At 43.5% G+C, this 21853-nt stretch overlaps 1 protein-coding gene across 7 annotated transcripts in view; it reads right to left on the reverse strand.

Moving 5' to 3' along the window:
- Nucleotides 1-21853, reverse strand: part of RAPGEF2 (Rap guanine nucleotide exchange factor 2) — a 335598-nt gene that overhangs the window by 223891 nt on the left and 89854 nt on the right. For 6 of the 7 annotated variants that reach the window (XM_054030402.1, XM_054030403.1, XM_054030406.1 and 3 more), the window contains exon 2: nucleotides 1752-1822. The exons of the other annotated variant lie outside the window; for it this stretch is intronic. In XM_054030402.1, coding sequence (XP_053886377.1) covers nucleotides 1752-1822 — 71 coding nt within the window. The remainder of the gene's footprint in view (nucleotides 1-1751; nucleotides 1823-21853) is intronic. 7 annotated transcript variants of the gene reach the window in all.

Below are 21853 nucleotides of genomic sequence, written 5' to 3' on the forward strand. Positions count from 1 at the left end.
TCCTCTTTGCTCCTCACCCTTCTGCATTCAAATAGGGCTGCTTCCTTTCCTCCTCCTCCAAACTGCCTGTGTTCCAGCATGAGGAGCACTAACAGCACAGGAGTCTCCCTATTCTCAGTTCCAGCATCAAAGAGGTACTCCTGGGGGAATTCTGTGCCACTGCACAATGCAGAATTTTGCAGAAATTAATGTTGTGTGTGCAGAATATCCTTTCCCCCACAGAAATGGGCTGCAGTGCTGCTGGCTGCCACTAGGGGCCACTGGACACAGCAGAGCCCAGCTCGCACATAGAAGACACCGCCATGGGGAGCATGAGAGAGCTAGAGGGCTCCCAGCAGCTGCGATTCCCCGCATGCTCTGACAGAAGGAAACCGCGGCGTGCGGGAAAACTCCATGCAAGTCTGGGACTGATCATTAGGCTGTTTCTCCCTCTGGATCCCTGGACTCAGAGGTCGGGGGGGAAGTGGATGTCTAGGTTCGGGGGGGGGGGGGGCGGGGGAGGGTGCAGGTATCTGGGCAAAGGGAGGCCAGAGCTGGGCTATGGAGAGGAGAAGTTGTGGGTATCTGGCACCCTGGCTGGGCTCGGGGGGGGCGGGGAGGTGAGAACAGGAACTGACTTGTCATAGGGGTTTCCTTAACTTTCTATTCCTGGGGGAATTTTTGTGTGTCTCTCTGTATTGTTACATACATACTTGCTAACAGGTATTTTGAAATAAATTACCAAAATAATTGAAACTGGCCTGATTATGTAGTGTTATTTTGACAACTAACATTTGCAGAATTTTACAATATTTTTCGCAGATTTTTTTTTGGGGGGGGGGGGCATAGAATTGCCCCAGAAGTAAAAAGGCCCTCCTCAGTCAGAACCAACTGCATGAAAAGCTCTGTCGAGACACAGGTTGGAGCTCACTCAGTGTAGTTAGCACAGAGTTCTGTTCAGGTGGAGCATACTCAGTGGAGACAATGTTCACAGAACTTTGCTGACATTCTCTAACAAACCAGTACTCATCATATACAAACAACAATTTTCAGAGACGTAAGTCAGCCAAATTTGGGTAGATTTTCATGGGACAGCAAATTGTACCTCTCTGAAAACAGGGCAATCCTCATGCAATTTCAAATCCCTTCTCAAAAACATGGAGGTGCTACAGCTTCCTAAAATAGCTGTAGGAGTGTAGCATTAGGGAAAAGCTTCTCAGAAGCAGTTTAACCATTTTGGCTGAAGCAGTCCAAAAAAATTCAACCTGAGCCAGATACCCGGCATGGAAAATTTCATCTTAAACAGTTTAAAGTTTGGTAAAGTTACAGCCAATTGAGAACAGTCTTAAAATAGAAAGCATTAGACAACCTTAGCTATAGTTGGCACTGCCAGCTCTGCCTCTAATACAAGTTAAAATTTCTGGTAGTATTTAATCTAAAATTATTCACTAATATTTCATATAAACTGAATTTATTTATTTTTAACTAAAATACATAAGTGGTGAAAAAAAATCTAGCAACCAATTTTCTACAAAAGTTTGTTACTCTGGTTTTAAAAACTCTATATTTACAGCTGATCGTGCTGATAAGTAGTAAATTAAAAATCTGCATTATTACTGCCAAGTTTATAAGATAAAAGAAATCAAGTATTATTACAAGTATTAAGAGATTTATCACCATGATATCTGGGTAAAAAAATATTTTCTAATTCACCACTAACAGATGCCTCTTTAGCACGTAAGTAGCATAATATTCGTGTTAAAATACCATACCTGAGTTGGTGTTCCCTCAGATTAGACAAGGCTTCCATTCCATGTAAATAAGAATATACTATCTCCAAATCCTGCAAGCAGATAGAAAACATTTATTATGCTTCTGAAGTATCAGCATAACAGAAGCTTGCCACTTGAGGTTGTGGCAGACATAGCTTCAACTATAGAAAGGAAGTGCAAAAATAAGATTTCTTCTCTAAAGTAAACAGCTGAGAATCAGTCAACATCAAAATCACATTTCCAGCTAGCCCATTGCAAAAGGCTATATTAAACAGATAAGTCATCAATATGTAATGTGTTGTTGTTTTTAGTGGGTTGCAACGTGGAGAAGCATTACAGTTTTCTACAGAAACATATGGAATTAATGCCATGTATATTATCTTGGTGAAAAACTTAAAAATGTATTCAAGTCTTAGATGTCAGACAGGTGGAATTTTCTCTAATATATTTTTAGATATGAGGTGAAAAGATAAGTACTAGTATGCTTCTCCGTTTTTACAAGTATTACAATCACATTTGTTTAAACCATAATTGTGCATCAAAGAAAGTAGAACAGTAATTACACTCAATGTTTGAGACACTGGACAAAAAAGGATGATCCCCTGGAGCTAAATTAGTACTAACCTGGGTATTCCTACTGAGAAAAATCATTAAGAAAAGGAAGAGATAACAGGCTGAAGAAACCCAATGAGATACATGAGTAAGCCACGGAACTCCAACAGTATTTACTAGCTCCTAGGACTTGCTCTTCAACCTTCTACTCTATATGGATTCTTATGCCACCCTCATCGCTGTTGAATCCAAGTGCCCTCCAAAACTGCATTAAACAACATGACTACCATTTATTGCATGTGGTTCATATTCTCTCTCATCTTCTCTTCCAGGGAAAAATTGTGCATACAGTGTAGTGTTTGGTGACAGGGTTTTTGGTTTGGTTTTGGGGTTTTTGTGTTTTTTTTTTAATTAATGTACATGCTGCTATATATTTTTTGAGAATGCAAGGTTGGAGAAATATGCCTTGCACTTGGAGTACAAGATGCAAGGTTTTTGATGGTCCTTAGTTCCTGTGGGACTTGTTCCTGTCTTGGACAGCCCTGAGAAAGGTCTGTCTCCTGCAAAAGACTAACTTTTGCCCTTATGGTAACCAATTCCATTGTGCCTAAGGAGCAGAGCTGTTTACCAGAGTCTTCATCCCAGAGTTTTAGGTCATCTTTTAGATATGCTGTGCTCAGGTCACTGATCAATTTTAAGATAAAATGCTGGGACCTTAAACTTGACTCAATAGTCTACGGAAAGCCACTGCAGAGACAGAACAGGATTGATGCACTCACAGTAGCCCATGTTGCTGAGATGTGCTGCAGCATTCTGTAGCAGCTGGAGTTTTCTTCAGGCTGATGGCTTCATGCCAAGTGTACTGCATTGCTATAGTCCAGATGGGAGTTGATGAAAGTGTATAACTGAGGCCAGGTCATCATCCACCAGGATGGGATAGATTCTCGGGTCAACCGGAGGGGTTTCTTCTGCCCCCAGCATAATCTCTGCTTTGGTTGAGCTTCCACCAGTTGTTCTCCATCTATAAGCAGGATCTCATCTAAGCAATGGAACATCTTTGTGGTAGCAGTATGATCATATGTGCTGAAAAATAAGTAGAGCTGTCTCTCATCTATATCCTGCTGGCACTTGAGTCCACCTCATCTTATCAGTTCACTTAGTGGCTGCACGCAGATGCTGAATAGGACTAGAGAGCTACTGATCCTTGTGAAATTCCACAAGTGAAGAATCTAGTGCTACAGGTCCAGTTTCCCACTACTGCTCTTTGGGTGGGACTCAGAGCAGTTTGGCACATTCATCCGGACCACTGCCACCTCTCTTAATTGGGATCAGCAGTACCTCATGGTCAAATGCTGCTGAGAGGTCCATGAGAATGAGAATGGATGTTTCCCACCAACTTCATCTTCTCCCCCAACCCCCACAAGCTCCTAGCAGAAGCTAACATTAAAATGACATGCTGACAAGATGTGTCATAATAAATTGAGACTGGAACAGAAATCTCTCCACACAATTCAGAGATATTCCAAGAATCCTATTTTAAAAGGTGGATGACTTTTTAAAAGCGGAATTTTACTTAGGTATTTACCAAATCAAAAATCAGAATTGTTAACACTTACTGGATGGTAGTTCCTTTCCAAAAGAAGAAAAGACAACTACAATGAGACAGCAATTTTAAAAAGTAAATTTATATTTAGAGCACCATTGCCTACCACATTCTGAAGATACTTGGAGCATAGTAAGATTTACCCAAAAACAACAAGGGTCCAAAGATGCTGTAAAGGTCAGCATGGCATAGCCAAAGAAAAAAAATGCAGGTTGATAGATTATTGAAAGAATAAATTGAAAAACATTGACATTTAAGTGTGAACCTAAACTTGAGAAATATATAGCATGAAGGGGGAGTTCCAAAGATTTGTCTTTGCAATTTCAACAGTAAATTTTCTCACTTTACAAGTAAAGGAACAGACTTAGTGCTCAATCCTTCTAATTTCTCATTAATTGGTGGGGGGGGGGGATTTTTGCTTCACAAATTTATACTTGATGGTGCAGAAGCCATATTTATATAGCACCACAATGATGGCTGCCGGCTGGGGAAATAAGAGAAAAACGAGAAAAAGTGGAGACAGCCCACAATCAGGGGGGGTTAAAATTGTCTACATTTTGGCTTGTGAAAAACAAGCAGGAATGAAATAGCCAGTACCTCCAAACAGCAGAATCCTATGAAAACAAAACGAACTACTGAACACGAATTTCAGCTGATGCTTGATTTAACACCATCGCATGACCAATTCCTTGCAACACTGCTGTTACCTATTTTGAAAGGAGTGTCTTTCAAGAGAACAAAGCTGCTAATAGGAAATAGCTCCCCCTGGCATTCACAAAGAAAATCAAGTAAGAAAGCAAAAGCTTTTCACAATATCCTCCCTTAACTTGTCAAGTTCTGTTAAGCCCATAGAATGCTACAATTTGTGGAATGATTCAGTGGAGACAGACATGAGGCTGAATACATTTCTATCTGTTACCAATATAGACACTGTACACTTGTGTGTGGTTTGGATCATTGCAGTACTAACAGGAGAAAAACGCAGTTATAACTTTAAAAATTCAGGAAAAAAATTAACTGTAAAATCCTCATCGAACATTACATCCACCACAATCTCTCACCAACAAGAGGATAACTAACCAGTCCCTGAAATTCAATCACCAGATAGCAATCAAGTCAGCAGACAAAAGGAGTGCCATTGCAGTCCTTAACTGTGATGACTGCGTCATGAAGGCCAGCAAACACTCTGACTCCATGCATCTGAAGAAGTGGGTTTTTTACCCATGAAAGCTTGTGCCCAAATAAATCTGTTAGTCTTTAAGGTGCCACCAGACTCTTCATTGTTTTTGCACCGATTATAAAAGAACTCAAATACAACCCCACACCACAGTTCACCCAGTAATTTAAGGATACCATCAAATCCTTCCCCAAACTCCTCCCAGAGAAACTCTACAACCTCATCCCCCACAAGAAAAATTATTTAAAAATCCTGTTGAGATTTCTGCTGAATTAGTTGGCCTGGCATGGAGCTGACTCCTATAAAATGCCCAGAAAGGCATCAAAAATCTTTGTTCTTTGAGAGGGGCAAATTCATACCGTATCACTGACAACATTTAAGGCTTGCAGTCCAAACTCTGTAGTTAGATACATGATACACATTGCTGTGTGTCTTGAAATAGCCACTCTGAATGCATGTGTGGTCAGGTAAAGGATGGGATTTTTGATTGTGTGGTTGTGGAAATGTACACCAACAAACGTGTGTTTCTAATCAAGCTTTGACAAAAGTTGGAAGTTTCATACAGTTTGTTACGTAGCTTAGGTGCTATATACTTACAGTGATCTCTTTGTATGGAGATTATTAATTTGCTTAATTCTAGAACAAATATGATGTAAATGCAGACTCTTATTAAGAATTTATGAGGCACATGCCCTCTATATTTGGAGGCCTCTCTTCTCCCAGAAGATGTCATGCTTTGAAACATGTGTGCAGTGTAATTGCTAATATTTACAAGTGGTTACAGATGTATGTATTAAAGTAGAAGTCTTGATAATTGAAGACATACTAAGGGCTAGCTTGTGTCATAGTAGGGGGTTGTGCAACAATGCTGAAGGAGCCACAATTCACTCCTTTGCACTATGGAGTAGTAATTTTGTTGTTTGGCCTGCAGCTGCTGTAAATTAATATCACCTATGCTGCCCCCTGCACAGGTTCAGCAGCATGAGCCAGTGTGATAGGGGGCAGAGCTAAGGCCCCACCTATTCCTCATTCCTTGCCTCCCACCTGCTCCAATGGGGAATAAATGATTACTTCTGTTTGCCCAGACCATGCAAAAGATTATTCGTTAATGTCTTATATCTTGGTGAAGCTTTAGCATTAGCTTCAAAGGTGCTTAAGCTACCAGTTTAATGCTGAGAGAAGGCATCAGAAAGGAAGCAGAAAAATATATAAACCAGATTTTTTTTGGTTCCCAAGACACCCAAACAAGGAAACCCAGGCAGACCCACCATACCTGACACAGCACTCTTACTGAAGGAATACTTGGGCCTGGTCTACACTATGATTTTAGGTCGAATTTAGCAGCATTACCTCGATTTAAGCCTGGACCCATCCACACAACTTTTTTTTTACTTAAAGGGCTCTTTAAAACGATTTCTTTAATCCACCTCTGACGAGGGGATTAGCGCTGAAACCGGCCTTTCCCGGTCGGATTTGGTGTAGTGTGGATGCAATTCGACAGTATTGGCCTCCGGGAGCTATCCCAGAGTTCTCCATTTTGACCGCTCTGGACAGCACTCTCAACTCAGATGCACTGGCCAGGTAGACAGGAAAAGGCCCGCAAAATTTTGAATTTCCTGTTTGCCCAGCGTGGTGGAGAGCACAAGTGGACACGCAGAGCTCATCAGTACAGGTAACCATGATGGAGTCCCAGGATCGCAAAAGAGCTCCAGCATGGACCAAACGGGAGGTACAGGATCTGTTCGCCCTATGGGGAGACAAATCAGTGCTAGCTGAACTCCACTGCAGTAAACGAAATGCCAAAACATTAGAAAAAGTCTCAAAGGGCATGAAGCACAGAGGCCATAACAGGGATGCTCAGCAATGCCGCGTGAAAATTAAGGAGCTAAGGCAAGCCTACCACAAAACCAGAGAGGCAAACGGAAGCTCCGGGGAAGAGCCGCAGACATGCCGCTTCTACGCTGAGCTGCATGCCATGCTAGGGGATGCAGCCACCATTACCTCAACCCTGTGCTTTGACTCCATCAATGGAGAATCACGAAACACGGAAGCAGGTTTTGGGGATAAGGAAGATGACGATGAAGACATTGAAGATGTCTTCATCCTTGCTGTCTTCAATAGCTCACAGCAAGGAAGCGGAGAAACCGGTTTCGCAACAGCCAGGATACGTTTTTCACCCTGGACCTAGAACCAGTAACCCCCGAACTCACCCAAGGCGTGCTCTCAGACCCTGAGGGCACGCAAGGCACCTCTGGTGAGTGTACCTTTGTAAATATTACACATGGTTTAAAAGCAAGCGTGTTTAATGATTAATTCGCCCCGGCATTCGCGGCCAGTACAGCTACTGGAAAAGTCTGTTAATCTGTATGGGGATGAAGCAGAAATCCTCCAGGGATATCTCCAGAAAGCTCTCCTTGATGTACTCCCAAAGCCTTTGCAAAAGGTTTCTGGGGAGGGCTGCCTTATTCCGTCCTCCATGGTAGGACACTTTACCACACCAGGCCAGTAGCACGTAGTCTGGAAATCATTGCATAACGAAGCATCGCAGCGTATGGTCCTGGTGTTTGCTGGCATGCAGACAATATCCATTCCTTATCTCTCTTTGTTATCCTCAGGAGAGTGATATCATTCACGGTAACCTGGTTGAAATAGGGTGATTTTATTAAGGGGATGTTCAGAGGTGCCCATTCCTGCTCTGCTGAACGGAAATGTTCCCCGCTGTTAGCCACACGGTGGGGGGAGGGGTGAAGTGATCATCCCATAGAATTGAGTGTGGGGGAGAGGGGAAGGGAGGGCTAGTTCGGTTTGTGCTGCACATTAACCCAGAAACCGCAACCCCTCCTTTTAAATTGCAAACCCATTTTAAATGGCCAACCCAATGGCCGCTTGGTATGGGAAACGAGGGCGCTGCTGTTTGAAACCATTCACATATGTTATGAAGATTAAAAAAAGCCAAAAGACTGTGGCTTACCATGGCTGCCTGCAAGCCGAATTCTGTTGCCTGGCACTGCGTGAGTGATCTCTTGCACCAAACCAGCAGGCCCTCAATAGAAGAGGAAAAATGCGACCTTGTAACAAAAGCACACGTGCTGTCTAATGTGAATAGCAAGATTTAACGTGAAAAAGTGTACCCATTGTTCTCTAAAATGTGTCTTATTTAACCACCTCTCCCTTCTCCTCCACCAGCTGCAAATGTTTCTCCTTCGCAGAGACTAGTGAAGATTAGAAGGCAAAAAAGACGCACTCGGGATGACATGTTCTCAGAGCTCCAGATGTCCTCCCATGCTGACAGAGCACAGCAGACTGTGTGGAGGCAGACAATGTCAGAGTGCAGAAAAGCACAATATGAACACGAGAATAGATGGCGGGCTGAATTGCAGACTGAAGAGAGCAAGTGGTAGACTGAAGAGGATAAGTGGCGTCAGCATGCTGACAGAAGGCAAGAGTTGATGCTCCGGCTACTGGAACATCAAACTGATATGCTCCAGCGTATGGTTGAGCTGCAGGAAAGGCAGCAGGACCACACACCACCGCTACAGCCCCTGTGTAACCAACAGCCCTCCTCCCCAAGTTCCATTGCCTCCCCCAGATGCCCAAGAACACGGTGGGGTGGCCTCCGGCCACCCAGCCACTCCACCCTAGAGGATTGCCCAAGAAACAGAACTGGCCTTCAATAAGTTTTAAAGTGCAGTGTGTCCTTGTCCTTATCTCCTCCCCCACCCCACCTGGCGCTTCCCTCCTCCTTCACCCCTCCCGGGCTACCTTGGCAATTATCCCCTTATTTGTGTGATAAATTAATAAAGAATGTATGAATGTGAAGTAACAATGACTTTATTGCCTCTGCAAGCGGTAATTGAAGCGGGGAGGGGAGTGTGGTTAGTTTACAGTGAAGTAGAGTGAACCGGGGGGGGCATCAAGAAGAAACAAACAGAAGTTTCACACTGTAGCCTGGCCAGTCACAAAACTCATTTTCAAAGCTTCTCTGATGCACATCGTGCCCTGTTGTGCTCTTCTAACCGCCCTGGTGTCTGCTGCGCATAATCAGGGACCATGCAATTAGCCTCAACCTCCCACCCCGCCATAAATGTCTCCCCCTTACTTTCACAGATATTGTGGAGCGCACAGCAAGCAGTAATAACAATGGGAATATTGGTTTCGCTGAGGTCTATCCGAGACAGTAAACTGCGCCAGCGCGCTTTTAAACGTCCAAATGCACATTCTACACTTGCTCAGCCTATAGTTGAACAGGTCCTGACTACTGTCCAGGCTGCCTGTGTACGGCTTCATGAGCCATGGCATTAAGGGGTAGACTGGGTCCCAAGGATAACTATAGGCATTTCAACATCCCCAGTAGTTATTTTCTGGTCTGGGAAGAAAGTCCCTTCCTGCAGCTTTTGAAACAGACCAGCGTTCCTGAAGACAAGCATCATGTACCTTTCCCGGCCATCCCACACTGATGTTAGTGAAACGTGCCTTGTGATCCACCAGTTCTTGCAGCAGCATTGAAAAGTACCCCTTGCGGTTTATGTACTTGCTGGCTTGGTGCTCTGGTGCCAAGATAGGGATATGGGTTCCGTCTATCGCCCCACCACAGTTAGGGAATCCCATTGCAGCAAAGCCATCCACTATGACCTGCACGTTTCCCAGAGTCACTACCCTTGATACCAGCAGCTCTTTGATTGCATTGGCTAATTGGATCACAATAGCCCCCACAGTAGATTTACCCACTCCAAATTGATTCCCAACAGACCGGTAGCTGTCTGGCGTTGCAAGCTTCCACAGGGCTATCGCCATTCGCTTCTCAACTGTGAGGGCTGCTCATCTTGGTATTCTTGCGCTTCAGGGCAGGGGAAAGCAAGTCACAAAGTTCCATGAATGTGCCCTTACGCATGCAAAAGTTTCGCAGCCACTGGGAATCATCCCACACCTTCAACACAATGCGGTCCCACCAGTCTGTGCTTGTTTCCCTGGCCCAGAATCGGCGTTCCACGGCATTAACCTGCCCCATTAACACCATGATTTGCACACTGCTGGGGTCTGTACTTTGTGAGAGGTCTATGTCCATGTTTATTTCCTCATCACTCTCGTCGCCGTGCTGCCGTCACCTCCTCGTCTGGTTTTGCCTTGGCAGGTTCTGGTCCTGCATATACTCCAGGATAATGCGCATGGTGTTTAAAGTGCTCATAATTACCGCGGTGATCTGAACGGGCTCCATGATCCCAGTGCTATTGTGTCTGGGCTGAAAAAAGGCGCGAAACGATTATCTGCCGTTGCTTTCACGGCAGGGAGGGAGGAAGGGTGGGGCCTGACGACATGTACCCAGAATCACCCACGACACTGTTTTTGCCCCATCAGGCATTGGGACCTCAACCCAGAATTCCAATGGGCGGCAGAGACTGCGGGAACTGTGGGATAGCTACCACAGTGCAACTCTCCGGAAGACAACGCTAGCCTCGGTACTGTGAACGTAGTCCGCCAACTTAATGCAACTTAGAGCATTTTGTGTGGGGAGACACACAATCGACCTTATAAAAATAATTTCTAAACAACTGACTTCTATAAATTCGACCTAATTTCGTAGCGTAGACAAACCTTGGAAAAGGCCAGCTTCCTCCAAGACTCTACAAACTTCATCCAGAAACTCTACATCAACAGCCTCCCCCAAAACATCATGCTTGCCACCATGGAAGTCATCTCCCTGCACACCACCATTCTTCACTATGACTGCATCACTGCCTGCCTCAAAAATCTACAAGATAACGTACAACACTCAGAAATCGACCCTAACCATATCACCAACTCATCCATTTCATCCTCACCTGCAATAACTTTACATTTAACAAACACTTTGTCCAACTGGTGTGTAACTCAGTCTGGTTCCCAGACTTGAAGAGCAACTCTGTGAAGCTCAAAAATTTGTCCCTTCCACCAGCAGAAGCTGGTCCAAGAAAAAGATATTACCTCACCCAACTTGTCTCTTGAGGGTATGTTTACACTACCCCCTGGATCGGCAGGTAGCAATTGCTCTATCGGGGATCGATTTATCGCGTGTAGTGTAGATGCGATAAATCGATCCCCGATCACTCTCCCGTCAGCTGCTGAACTCCAGCTCTGCGAGAGGCGGAAGCAAAATTGACGGGGGAGCGGTGGCCGTTGATCCATGCCGCGAGGGTGCGAAGTGATTTTAAATCGATCTAAGATACGTCTACTTCAGCTACGCTATTCTCGTAGTTCAAGTTGCGTATCTTAGGTCAATCCCCCCCACAGTGTAGACCAGCCCAGAAATTCAGTCCATTTTCTTGTTTGACCAGGAGGCAACAGGCTCAGAGCATTGTGAGAGCCAGCAGCTACCTCAGAAAGTTTTCCACTTAGCTCAGAAAAAGCTAGAGTTCCAATTTCTGTGGTCCAGAGGATAGAGGGAAGTAAAAACTTCAAATACTTCCATGTCAGTGTCCATTAACTCATCTTTTTATCAATGAGATGTGTTTAAAAACTCCTTTTCAAATATTTGTATAGCAATCTTTTTAATATTATGAACAGGAGTACCTGTGGCACCTTAGAGACTAACAAATTTATTAGAGCATAAGCTTTCGTGGGCTACAACCAACTTCTTCGGAGGCACGAAAGCTTATGCTCTAATAAATTTGTTAGTCTCCAAGGTGCCACAAGTACTCCTGTTCTTTTTGAGGATACAGACTAACACAGCTGCTACTCTGAAATTTAACATTATGTATTCAGAAAGTCACAGGAGCACCACAAACTCTGAATTAGACTGAACTTACAGAAGTCATTTTATAAATAAATGTAAACGATAGCTATCAAAACCTTTCAATTTTGATATTTCATACATAACTGCCAAAATATTAAGGACTATAATTCTCAGTAAAACTGCTTTATTTTGTCCTTCAAAAATATATTATGCAAATACATCATACATTTATGAACATCTGACCAGAACAGTTGTGCAAAATCCCAATCTTACTGATGTTAAGCAGCTACTGAACTCAGCTACCTTGTGTTTTACACAACTGTTCCCAATGAACAAGTCATATTTCTGAAAATTGTTCCACAAATTAATCTACAGCCAATACAAAAAAAAAAAGTGTGCAGTTAACAGTCGGTTTTCTCTATTAGTTTTCAAAACCATAAAATAAACACCACTCAAATTACCACAAGGTGGCAGACTGAGCCATCTATATCCTTCAAAAAGTTCAGAGATAAATACTCTCCCTTGCTCCCCCCAGACACACGGTTCTCCATCAGTTTTCCAATTAGAAGTGCGTGTATATAGTTAGCAAGAAGAGTCAGCGTTGCTTTTGTTCCCACTCGAAATAAAATCACAGTTTACATAGCTATTTCAGTATTCTGCCAGAACCAAGACTTACTGCACAAAGGCACTGACAAGGCATCAGATATCTTCTCACCTTGGTTCTGGGATTTTATTCTCAGGGCATGTCTGAATGACTGCGGCAAGATTGCAAACTTCACCTGAGTTGACTATAATGATTCAAGTCCCAACTCCAACCCCTATCCCCATGTTTTGGCAACAGTTAAAATAATTTCAGTCAAGATCCCAGAAACAAAAGTAATTTTGAATTTAAAAGAACATTTAATTGTTTATATACTACTTTAGATCAAGTAATAGGTGGGAGAGATTGAGGACTGGTCTACACACAAAGTTGTACTGATAACTAAAGGTATGATTTTATATCCATTCAGTTATATCAGTTTAAGTGTGTGTGTATCAACACTCTTGTATCAGTTTAAGGCTAGCTCTATACTACAAAGTTTTTCTAGCATAACTATCTCTGCTAGGAGTGTAAGAAAAGACAGCACAAAAATCAGTACTTATGATAGCAAAACCCCCGTGTAGATGCAACTATACCTACAGAAGAGCGTTTATGTCACCTTAGCTAATGTCATTTGGCGAGGTGACACAGCTGTGTCAGCATAAGAATTCTTTCTGCCAGCTTATGCTGTGTCTACTCTAGGGGGGTTCTGCAGCTATAAAGGCAAAGGCTCTGCAGTGTGAACAAGTCCTATATCTGGCTTCTACCAGCTTAGCGGTATACATTAAACAAAAAAGCCAAGATTAAAACAATATAAAAGTGTCCACTGAGAACAGGGCCGGCTCTAACTTTTTTGCCGCCCCAAGCAGCAAAAAACAAAGTGCTGCCCCGCCGTAACAGTCTCCGACCCCCCAGCGCCACCCCACCCCGCCGAACCCCCCCCCTGCGGAGCGCCGCCGAACAGCCCCCGCCAAGCGCCGCCGAACCCCCGCCTCCGAGCACCGTGCCGCCGAAACCCCCTGAGCACCGCGATGCCGAAACCACCCCCGCCCCCTGCAGAGCGCCGCGCTGCCAAACACCCCTGCCCCCCGCTGCCGAACACCTCCCTGCCCCCCGCGGAGCGCCATGCTGCCGAACCCGCTCCCCGCGCAGAGCACCGCCAAACACCCCCCACCGAGCACCGAACTGCTGAGCCCCTCCCTGCAGAGCGCTGCGCTGCCGAATACCCCCTGCCGAGCGCTGCGCCACCGGAACCCCCCTCCAAGCACCGCACTGGCCCCTGCCACCCCAAGGTTGGCCACCCCTTACCAGGTGCCGCCCCAAGCATATGCTTGGGTGGCTGGTGCCTGGAGCCGGCCCTGACTGAGAAACATGCCTGAGTTTAACTAAACTGTGTTAAAGAGTCCTGACACAAGAGAGTGCATAAGGTGCAGGAGTTGCCATCCTACAGAACTGGGCAAAGATATGCCATAAATATACTATTATTGGGCTGATGTGTGCCCCGACCTCAACAGCTCATACCAAAGAAAAGCTACCCTCTCTACTGTATGTGCAAAAATTGCAAAGCAATACTGGTTTCCATTCCTGCCTGTGGCAGGATGTGAAACTGTTGTCCTAGCTGAATTTTTTGTCCTTGCTACAGTAAATCAAAATGCTTCCTTCTAAGAAATTCAATGCTCTATTGCAAAAGACAAAACATACTCCTTTCTTTGCAAGGGTAAGGTCAACTATCAATAGAGGAGCAAGAATGAATCTTCCCACATGACAGTTATTCTTTTTATTTCAATTTATGGCATAAAAATGGAGTACAAGCTTATTTTCTTTTCCATCAAGATCTGGGGGAGGTAAGGAACCACAAATTCCAAACCACCTTCTGTTGCGCTAAATGTATTATTTCCAAAGTAGGGGTATGGTTTCTATTTTTCAACCTAGTTAACTGATTGCCCATTAACTTGAGTTAGCTAATACCTTTGTAAATGCTAATCCTTACTTTGTTGTCACTAGGGAAAAAATATTTTAACCAATATTAAGATGCCACATGTTAAAATCCTAGTGAAAACAAGGCTGTTGAAGTTTAGGGTAGAATTTCAACAGCTTTGCTTTCACTCGGATTTTAACATGTGGTAGCTTAATATGGGTTTAAAATACACTTTTTTCTTCTGGTGAAGACAAGCTTGTGTGTCTTGGAACAAATGTCTATGCAGTATCTAGATTAGCATTTGCAAAGGTGTAGGTTAACTCACTCGATTTAATGTGCAATCAAGTTAAAACAGGTGAAAAAACAGCCCAGAGGGAATGCGCTACAATTACTAGAACCCCTCATCCTCACACATACATATACTGGAAGTACAAGAGTGCCTACTCTCAATTTTCCAGCAAACAAAACTTTTACACCTAAACCTGCCTAGTCATGTGCATAACACCCTCTTAGTATGCTGCAAATGTCACCTTAGGATGACAACTATGGCACACACACACACACACACACACACACACACAGAGCTGCCACTTAAACACTACTAACAGTTCTTAAATAGTGAGCTATAACAAAATGGGGGGGGGCGCTAAGAGTTTGTCCCGTATGTTTTGTTTTTTTACATGTCATGGTTCAATCCCAGATTCTTCTAACTCTTTCTGCTAAGGTAGATATCTACTGAGTTCAATAAAGTACTGGGTTTTTCAGACAAATCAAAAAGCTGCTGTTGAAGCTTTTCATGTTCAAGTTGGGGGTTCTCCCAATGCTCTTGGAGAAAAGAGTTGCCTCTCCCCTGCCGCTTAGGGTTACCATACGTCCTCTTTTTCCCAGACATGTCCGGCTTTTCGGCACTCAAACCCCCGTCCGGGGGGAATTGCCAAAAAGCCGAACATGTCCGGGAAAATGCCGGCCAGGCACTTCCCCTCCCGCAGCGGCTCTGCTCCTCCCCTGACTCTTCGGCTCTGTTTAAGAGCCGAGCTGCCCGAGCGCTATGGGCTTCAGGCAGCCCCCTTGCCTCCGGACCCCAGCCGCCAGCCGGGCACTTCCCCTCCCGGGCTCCGGCGGCGCAGGGTCCAGAGGCATGGGGGCTGCCCGAAGCCGGTAGCGCTGGGGCAGCTCGGCTCTTAAACAGAGCTGAAGAGTCAGGGGAGGAGCAGAGCCTCCGGCCGCGGCGGCTCTGCTCCTCCCCGACTCTTCGGCTCTGTTTAAGAGCCGAGCTGCCCCAGCGCTACCGGCTTCGGGCAGCCCCCATGCCTCTGGACCCTGCGCCGCCGGAGCCCGGGAGGGGAAGTGCCCAGCTGGGGGCGCAGGGTCCGGAGGCAAGGGGGCTGCCCGAAGCCCAAGCGCTACCGGCTTCACGGTTTGCCGGGCAGCCTCCAGACCCTGCGCCCCCGGGCTTCAGCTGCGCTGGGGAAGCGCCGGCCAGGGGCGCAGGGTCTGGGGACAGCCCGGCAAACCGCGAAGCTGGTAGCGCTCGGGCAGCCCTTTCCGCGTGGCTGGGAGTGGGAGGAAGGAGGGGGTGGAGTTAGGGTGGGGAAGGGGTGGAGTTAGGGTGGGGAAATGGGGGGGGCCAGGGCCCATGGAGGGTCCTCTTTTTTTATTTGTTAGATATGGTAACCCTACTACCGCTGTACTCCACTCCATAGGTGGCTGTCTTGAAGTGTTACTCTCAACTGGTTGAAAGTATTGACTTTATGTATGAGTAATACTATAGCCCACAGGCACACAGAGGACCAACTGCTGGCAGTTAAGAGAGTTATGGTCTGTTTTTGGAGCTGAATACCCAGGGATCTAGGTAACTCAAGTATATACATGTGCACAATTTAGTCAATTGTCTGCAGCATGTGGATTCTTTACAGCTCATATGGACCAACAAACTGTGTTAAAAAATGTTTTATAAATGCATTTTATTGTTGTATTGTAGTTTCCTTGGCCTCCTCCAATTCCTGGTTATAAGTCTCTCCAAACATAACATTTTAATTAACTTGGACAGTAATTTGCAAAAATTTGCAGCTGGGTTGTTTAAATATTTGTGTGGGAGGAAGACTGTGAGGGAGACAGTAGAAAAAGATACAATGTAAAGTCCCAACATACTTGACAGATCACCACATTTTAGATTTTGTATACAAGTAAATATAGACAGCAGATTAAAGCATGAATCAGATGTAGTACTATTTTATTAACTCTAAGAAGTTTGAACAAGTTTAAAAATTACCAGTAATTATAAGTCCAAGAAATAATAACTATTACAAATTTTGTTTAGAGAAACATTGTATAGAGATATATTCATCAAATGTTTCTATTTGGCAGGAGATTACATCATTGACATCAAAATTTACACCAGGGCCTACTAAGACTTTACAGATCTTGAAAAATGAGAGAGGCAGGGTGGGTGAGGTAATATATTTTATTGAACCAACTTCTGTTGGTGAAAGAGAAAAGCTTTGCCACCTGAAATAGCAACTTCCCTCACCCATCTGTCTCTCTAATATCCTAGGAGCAACATGGCTGAAACAACATTGCAAATATCTTGCAAAACTCATCTGGAAAGGCATCACAACACAGAATGAAACTTCTTTACACCTCCCAGGGCACGTTTCTGTGATTTGTTTTAAACAGAATGGCAGTTCTGTCTTCAATCACATATAAACCCAGGTAAGTCTCCAACTTTTTAATATTAAAAAGATCAAGTGTAATGGATTTTGTGAGCAAATGCTGAGTATTGCATAGTAACAACATATTTGTCATACACCACATATATATTTGAGGCACTGGATTTATCCATAACAATAACTTCCTTTTTTTAATTCTCCACTTCCAGTGTGACATATCTGCTAGGGCAGAATCCATTGAGGAACTAAGAGGCAGAAGGACAAACACAAAAAAATTCCACTCAATCTTATTAAAAGCCTTTTCTACATCAACGGTAACAAGAAAAATTGATGCCCTTTTGATAAGGTGATATGAATTATTTTAAGTATACTTGGACTTTCGATCTTTTCCCATCCTTACTGAATATAGTTTGATCCAGACATAAACAGACTGGCAGAATGGACTGCAAACAGGTGGCTAATATTTTTGCTAGAAACATTAGATTATGGCTCACCAATAACATACACCTGTAAGGTCCACAAGAGGCAGTATTTTTTCCCTAACCTCAGGGATAAATACAACAGTAGTTTTCATAAACTGAGGAAATTTCTGCCCCAGTAGAAGAACATTAGAGGTATCTGCTAAACAGCCTGCTAAGAACTCCTTAAATTTCTTTCACGGTTCAGTTGGCAAGGCATCAGACCTTCCTGGAATTCTGCCATTCTTCGTTTGCGCTATTGCCTCTAGAATCTCCCTCATTTCTTCATCTAAAGTATCTTTACCACTCATACCTCTGGCAAGCCTATACTTCCACATATTTTTCAATTACCTCAAGAGCTTGGAGTTTCTGAAGTGTATAGATCACTATAGCATCTCTCATTAGGATATGTTATCATTGCTTATTTTTATCAAGCAGAATAATTCATTGCTCTCGGCTGCCTTTAAACTTTCAAGACAAATAATTGTGTGTTTTTCATAAAAATTCTTTTTTGGTAGCGCTTGTTATCAGCACACTCATTTTCCTCCGTATTATCCAACTGATTTTTTTTTTTGAGCCTGCAGTTTTAAGAGTTTGTTTTGAATCCCTGAGCTCATGTCTACTTTTAATTTTCAGCTGACCCCTTCATATTGCTTTACACCTCCCACAGAAACCTCTTTATATGGTCTTTATCATTTTTTTTAATGTAATGAATAATTTAAAATTGGGACAAATATTTGGTTGCAGCAAAGAAGCAAACAATTCATTCTTCAAAATTATCATCTTTGAGTCCCAAAGCCAACTACTGAATATTACTTCCAAATGGGCAGGATCTGACCATGTAATACTGCCAATTTCTATAGAGCTTGCCCACTTTGTTAAGGATTTAGAAATTAAGATTAAATATGTTCTAGTATATCAATGATATGGTGTAAATAGATAGCCTCAGTCTCCTGTGCAATTTTCTCCAACAGTCAGAGACTAAACTCCTGGGATAAAGAGGTTAATGCAGTTGTTTCCCTATCTATTTTCTCTTTTCAGATCAGTCCTAAAACCATAGCATTTTTACATATTTAAATTTTACATTTAAACATAGGGATTGTGTTACAGAAACAGGCAATTTATCACACTATGTCCTTTAAACAGCATGGTGTATGTCTACACTAGATGTTTTTATCTAGAATGAATCAATTGCCCATAAAGTCAGTTAACACCTTTATAAAGACTAATGTGAATACTCCCTAAATATTTGTTCTAAGAAACAATCATTTATAGTTTACCCTAGGCTGACCCCACGGACAAGCCACAAAGTGGTTTATGTCTGGTGTAGACATACCCAGAGTAGTAACAGCAATACGAGTGCAATGTACTCCAGAATGTTTTTCGGCACAGATAGCATAGAGGAAGGAGGACTGACTGACTCAGTTACACGGACATAAAGTGGGGGAGCGGCACTCATCTGCACAACAAAACAGTGCTTCAGCCTGTTTATAGGGACACAACCATCTGTTAGCCTGTTGGCAGGAGTGAAATACTATTAGCTGCCATTGTCAGCAACAGTATATAAGCCATGTCTAAGCCAACCGCATCTTAACTTGTCACATTCTATTAACATGTTAATACAGTTAATACCCGAGGAGTCCAAGCTTTCGTTTAAGGCCAGACCCTACACAGATTCAGAATATTTTATATTTTATTCATTTCTTTACAGCCAAATTCTGCATTAATTCACACTGCCTGCAATCCAAATACTTCAATGCATTGCAGAAGTTGTAAGTCGTCATCAGAAATTTGGCTCTTAAAATTTGAAAGAGAAAATACTTCCCAAATACACCAAAAAAAAATTTTAAAAATTCAATGTTTTAAAATTAACCACTTGGAAATAGTCGTGTAAAATTATAAACTCTTCAGAGCAAGAGTTCTTATTTTAGCCTGCAACTAACTATGTAAATACAAAGAGCTATGAAAACATCTAAAAGTAATAAAACGAAATATTTCTGCAATAGGTACAAAAAATCAAATTGCTAAAATTTTGAACAGTCATCTACGATAGTATCTAAATTAGGAAGTATACAAGTACAAGTAAAAACATTTTAGCTAAGCTGTGCAATAAAGCACGCAAACATTTTAGTACAAAAGTCAAATATAAACAAAACAGAGGCCAAAATGGTCACATGTATGAAACTGTGCCAAATATTCTGCACAGCTAGTATTTTGCAAATACAGTCTCTTAAATCAAATCATAAAATATGTTGAGTATACATTTTTTCTGAGAGATATTCTTTTAAACACTTATTTGTAATAAATGTTTCAAAATAAGTTAGAATTAAAATTGAAATAAAATATATAAAATAATTACAAGCTACTGGTAGAGAAACAAAACTACACATGTAAACTGGAACAGTTAACTGTTCATACTGATTTAACTCAGTCACAGGATGTAAACCTTGTTGTATCACTTCTGTGCCGCAGCATTCATCCAGCACTTCTCTTGTGTAAGTTTGACGCCAATAATGCTGGGGCCCAATGCTGTAAAATGTACAAACTACCGGAACCACGTGATACTATGTTGAATGTGAGTTGTCCCTATCTTCATTGACTGTAAGGCCGTGGTCAACATCGTGCTAGGTCACTGGTTCTCAAATTGGGGGTCACGACCCCTTAGGGGGTTATGACATGGTTATGTGGGGGTCATGAGCTGCGAGCTCCAGCCCCGGCCAAAGGCACGGGGCGGCAAGCCTCCCTGCTTCCTCCCAGTGTAGGAACATAGGGGGTGGGGGCAAGTGATGACACAGATACTGCTCACCCCCCAAAAACTTCCTCCGCACCCCCCTAAAGAGCTGTGAGGGAGGAAGCAAGGAACAACACCAGGGCTCCCTGCATCCAGGTCACTTTTCCTACCTAGGCTGTGTTGTGAGACAAGCAAAAGGAGCACAGTTGCCAACTTTCCCGCAGTAAATAAGCACTCCGACTTTCACAATCAGCCAAAAATCAAGCTAATCCCATTTCAAAACAAGGCCAAAACAAGCCAATCCTTAAGAACCCCAACACTCTGTGACAAGATCCCCCCAGCATGCAGTCTGGGATTGTGGTTGGCCCGCCTTGCCCCTGCTTACTTGGAAATGATTAAAAAAAAGAAGCAACAAGCTACAAGCCAAACACTAGCCAACAAGCAACTCACAAGCCAATTGAGCCAAAAACGAGCCCAATTTCTGCGCTTTCTTTGCAGGTATGGTATGTCTGATCAGGAGTTGCTGCTCTCTGCCCTCCCCTTACACAGCCAGGTGGGGAAAGGGATCTGGATGCAGGGAGCACAGATATTGCACTCTCCCCTTACACAGGCCACGTGGGGGAGCAAGAAGCAATACAAGCGCCTCTGTGCATGCAGGTCAGTTTCCCTCCATGGGCACGGGGAGCCCATTGGAGACAGGGGTGAAGTGGGCACCTACATTTATATATAAACATATGCTTTTAATTTCTAATGGGGGGGTGTCACACTCAGAGGCTTGCTGTGTGAAAGGAGTCACCAATATAAAAAGTTTGAGAACCACTGAGTTAGGTAATGCAACTTTGAGTAGCCACGTTCTAACTCAATGCAGTCTTCTAGTAAAGACAACCATTTGATGACAACTGTGTTCAGAACTGATAACATTTCATAGGGTTTTGTCTGAGTAGGGTAAAATGGGGGTTTTCATTTTTTAAACATATTTTAAGCCAGCATAATTAGGGTATATCTATAATGCAAAAAAAAAAAAAAAAAAAGAGCACACCACCACCACGACCTGCAGAAATGAGAGCCTTGATTAACTGACTCAGGCTTAACACGGGGCTCGTGCTGAGGGGCTAAAAATAGCAGCGTCGGCATTCGGACTCAGGTTGGAGCCCAGGCTCTGAAACCTGGTGAGCGGGAGGGTCTTGGAGCCTGGTCCCTTCCTCTAAGATTCACTGCCACGGAGGAGTCTTTGCAGCATAGACATATGCTAACTCCAGTTAGAAGTGTTTAAGCACAACTTGCCTATCCATAAGTGAAGGTTCCTTACCTATAACTGACATGTCTGGTCCCAATCTGTATTCCTCTGAGGGGGTTACGCCTGTGCAAAATGCGTCCAGAGCTGGAGAATTTAAAAGTAGTAGTGTCCGTTGGTCCGCACATGCACCCTCACTCACCTCATGGTTTCATATGAAGCGATAAAGGACGGGACAAATAGAACGCATTTCCAGTTCCTTCTCCACCACAAAGGGGAAGGAGGGCGGGAAGTGGAATACAGATAGGGACCACACATTTCAAAGAACCTCCAATTACAAGTAAGTAACCTTTCTTCAAGTGATGGTCGCTACTGTATTCCACTGAAGATGATTAGAAAGTAGTACCTAATTCAGCAAAGGGTGCAAGGATGAAGATGGGAGGGCACAGCAGAGGATAGCCGCACCAAAGG

The sequence above is a fragment of the Malaclemys terrapin genome, chromosome 5 (genome assembly GCF_027887155.1).
Source record: "Malaclemys terrapin pileata isolate rMalTer1 chromosome 5, rMalTer1.hap1, whole genome shotgun sequence".
Taxonomy (NCBI): Eukaryota; Metazoa; Chordata; order Testudines; family Emydidae; genus Malaclemys; species Malaclemys terrapin.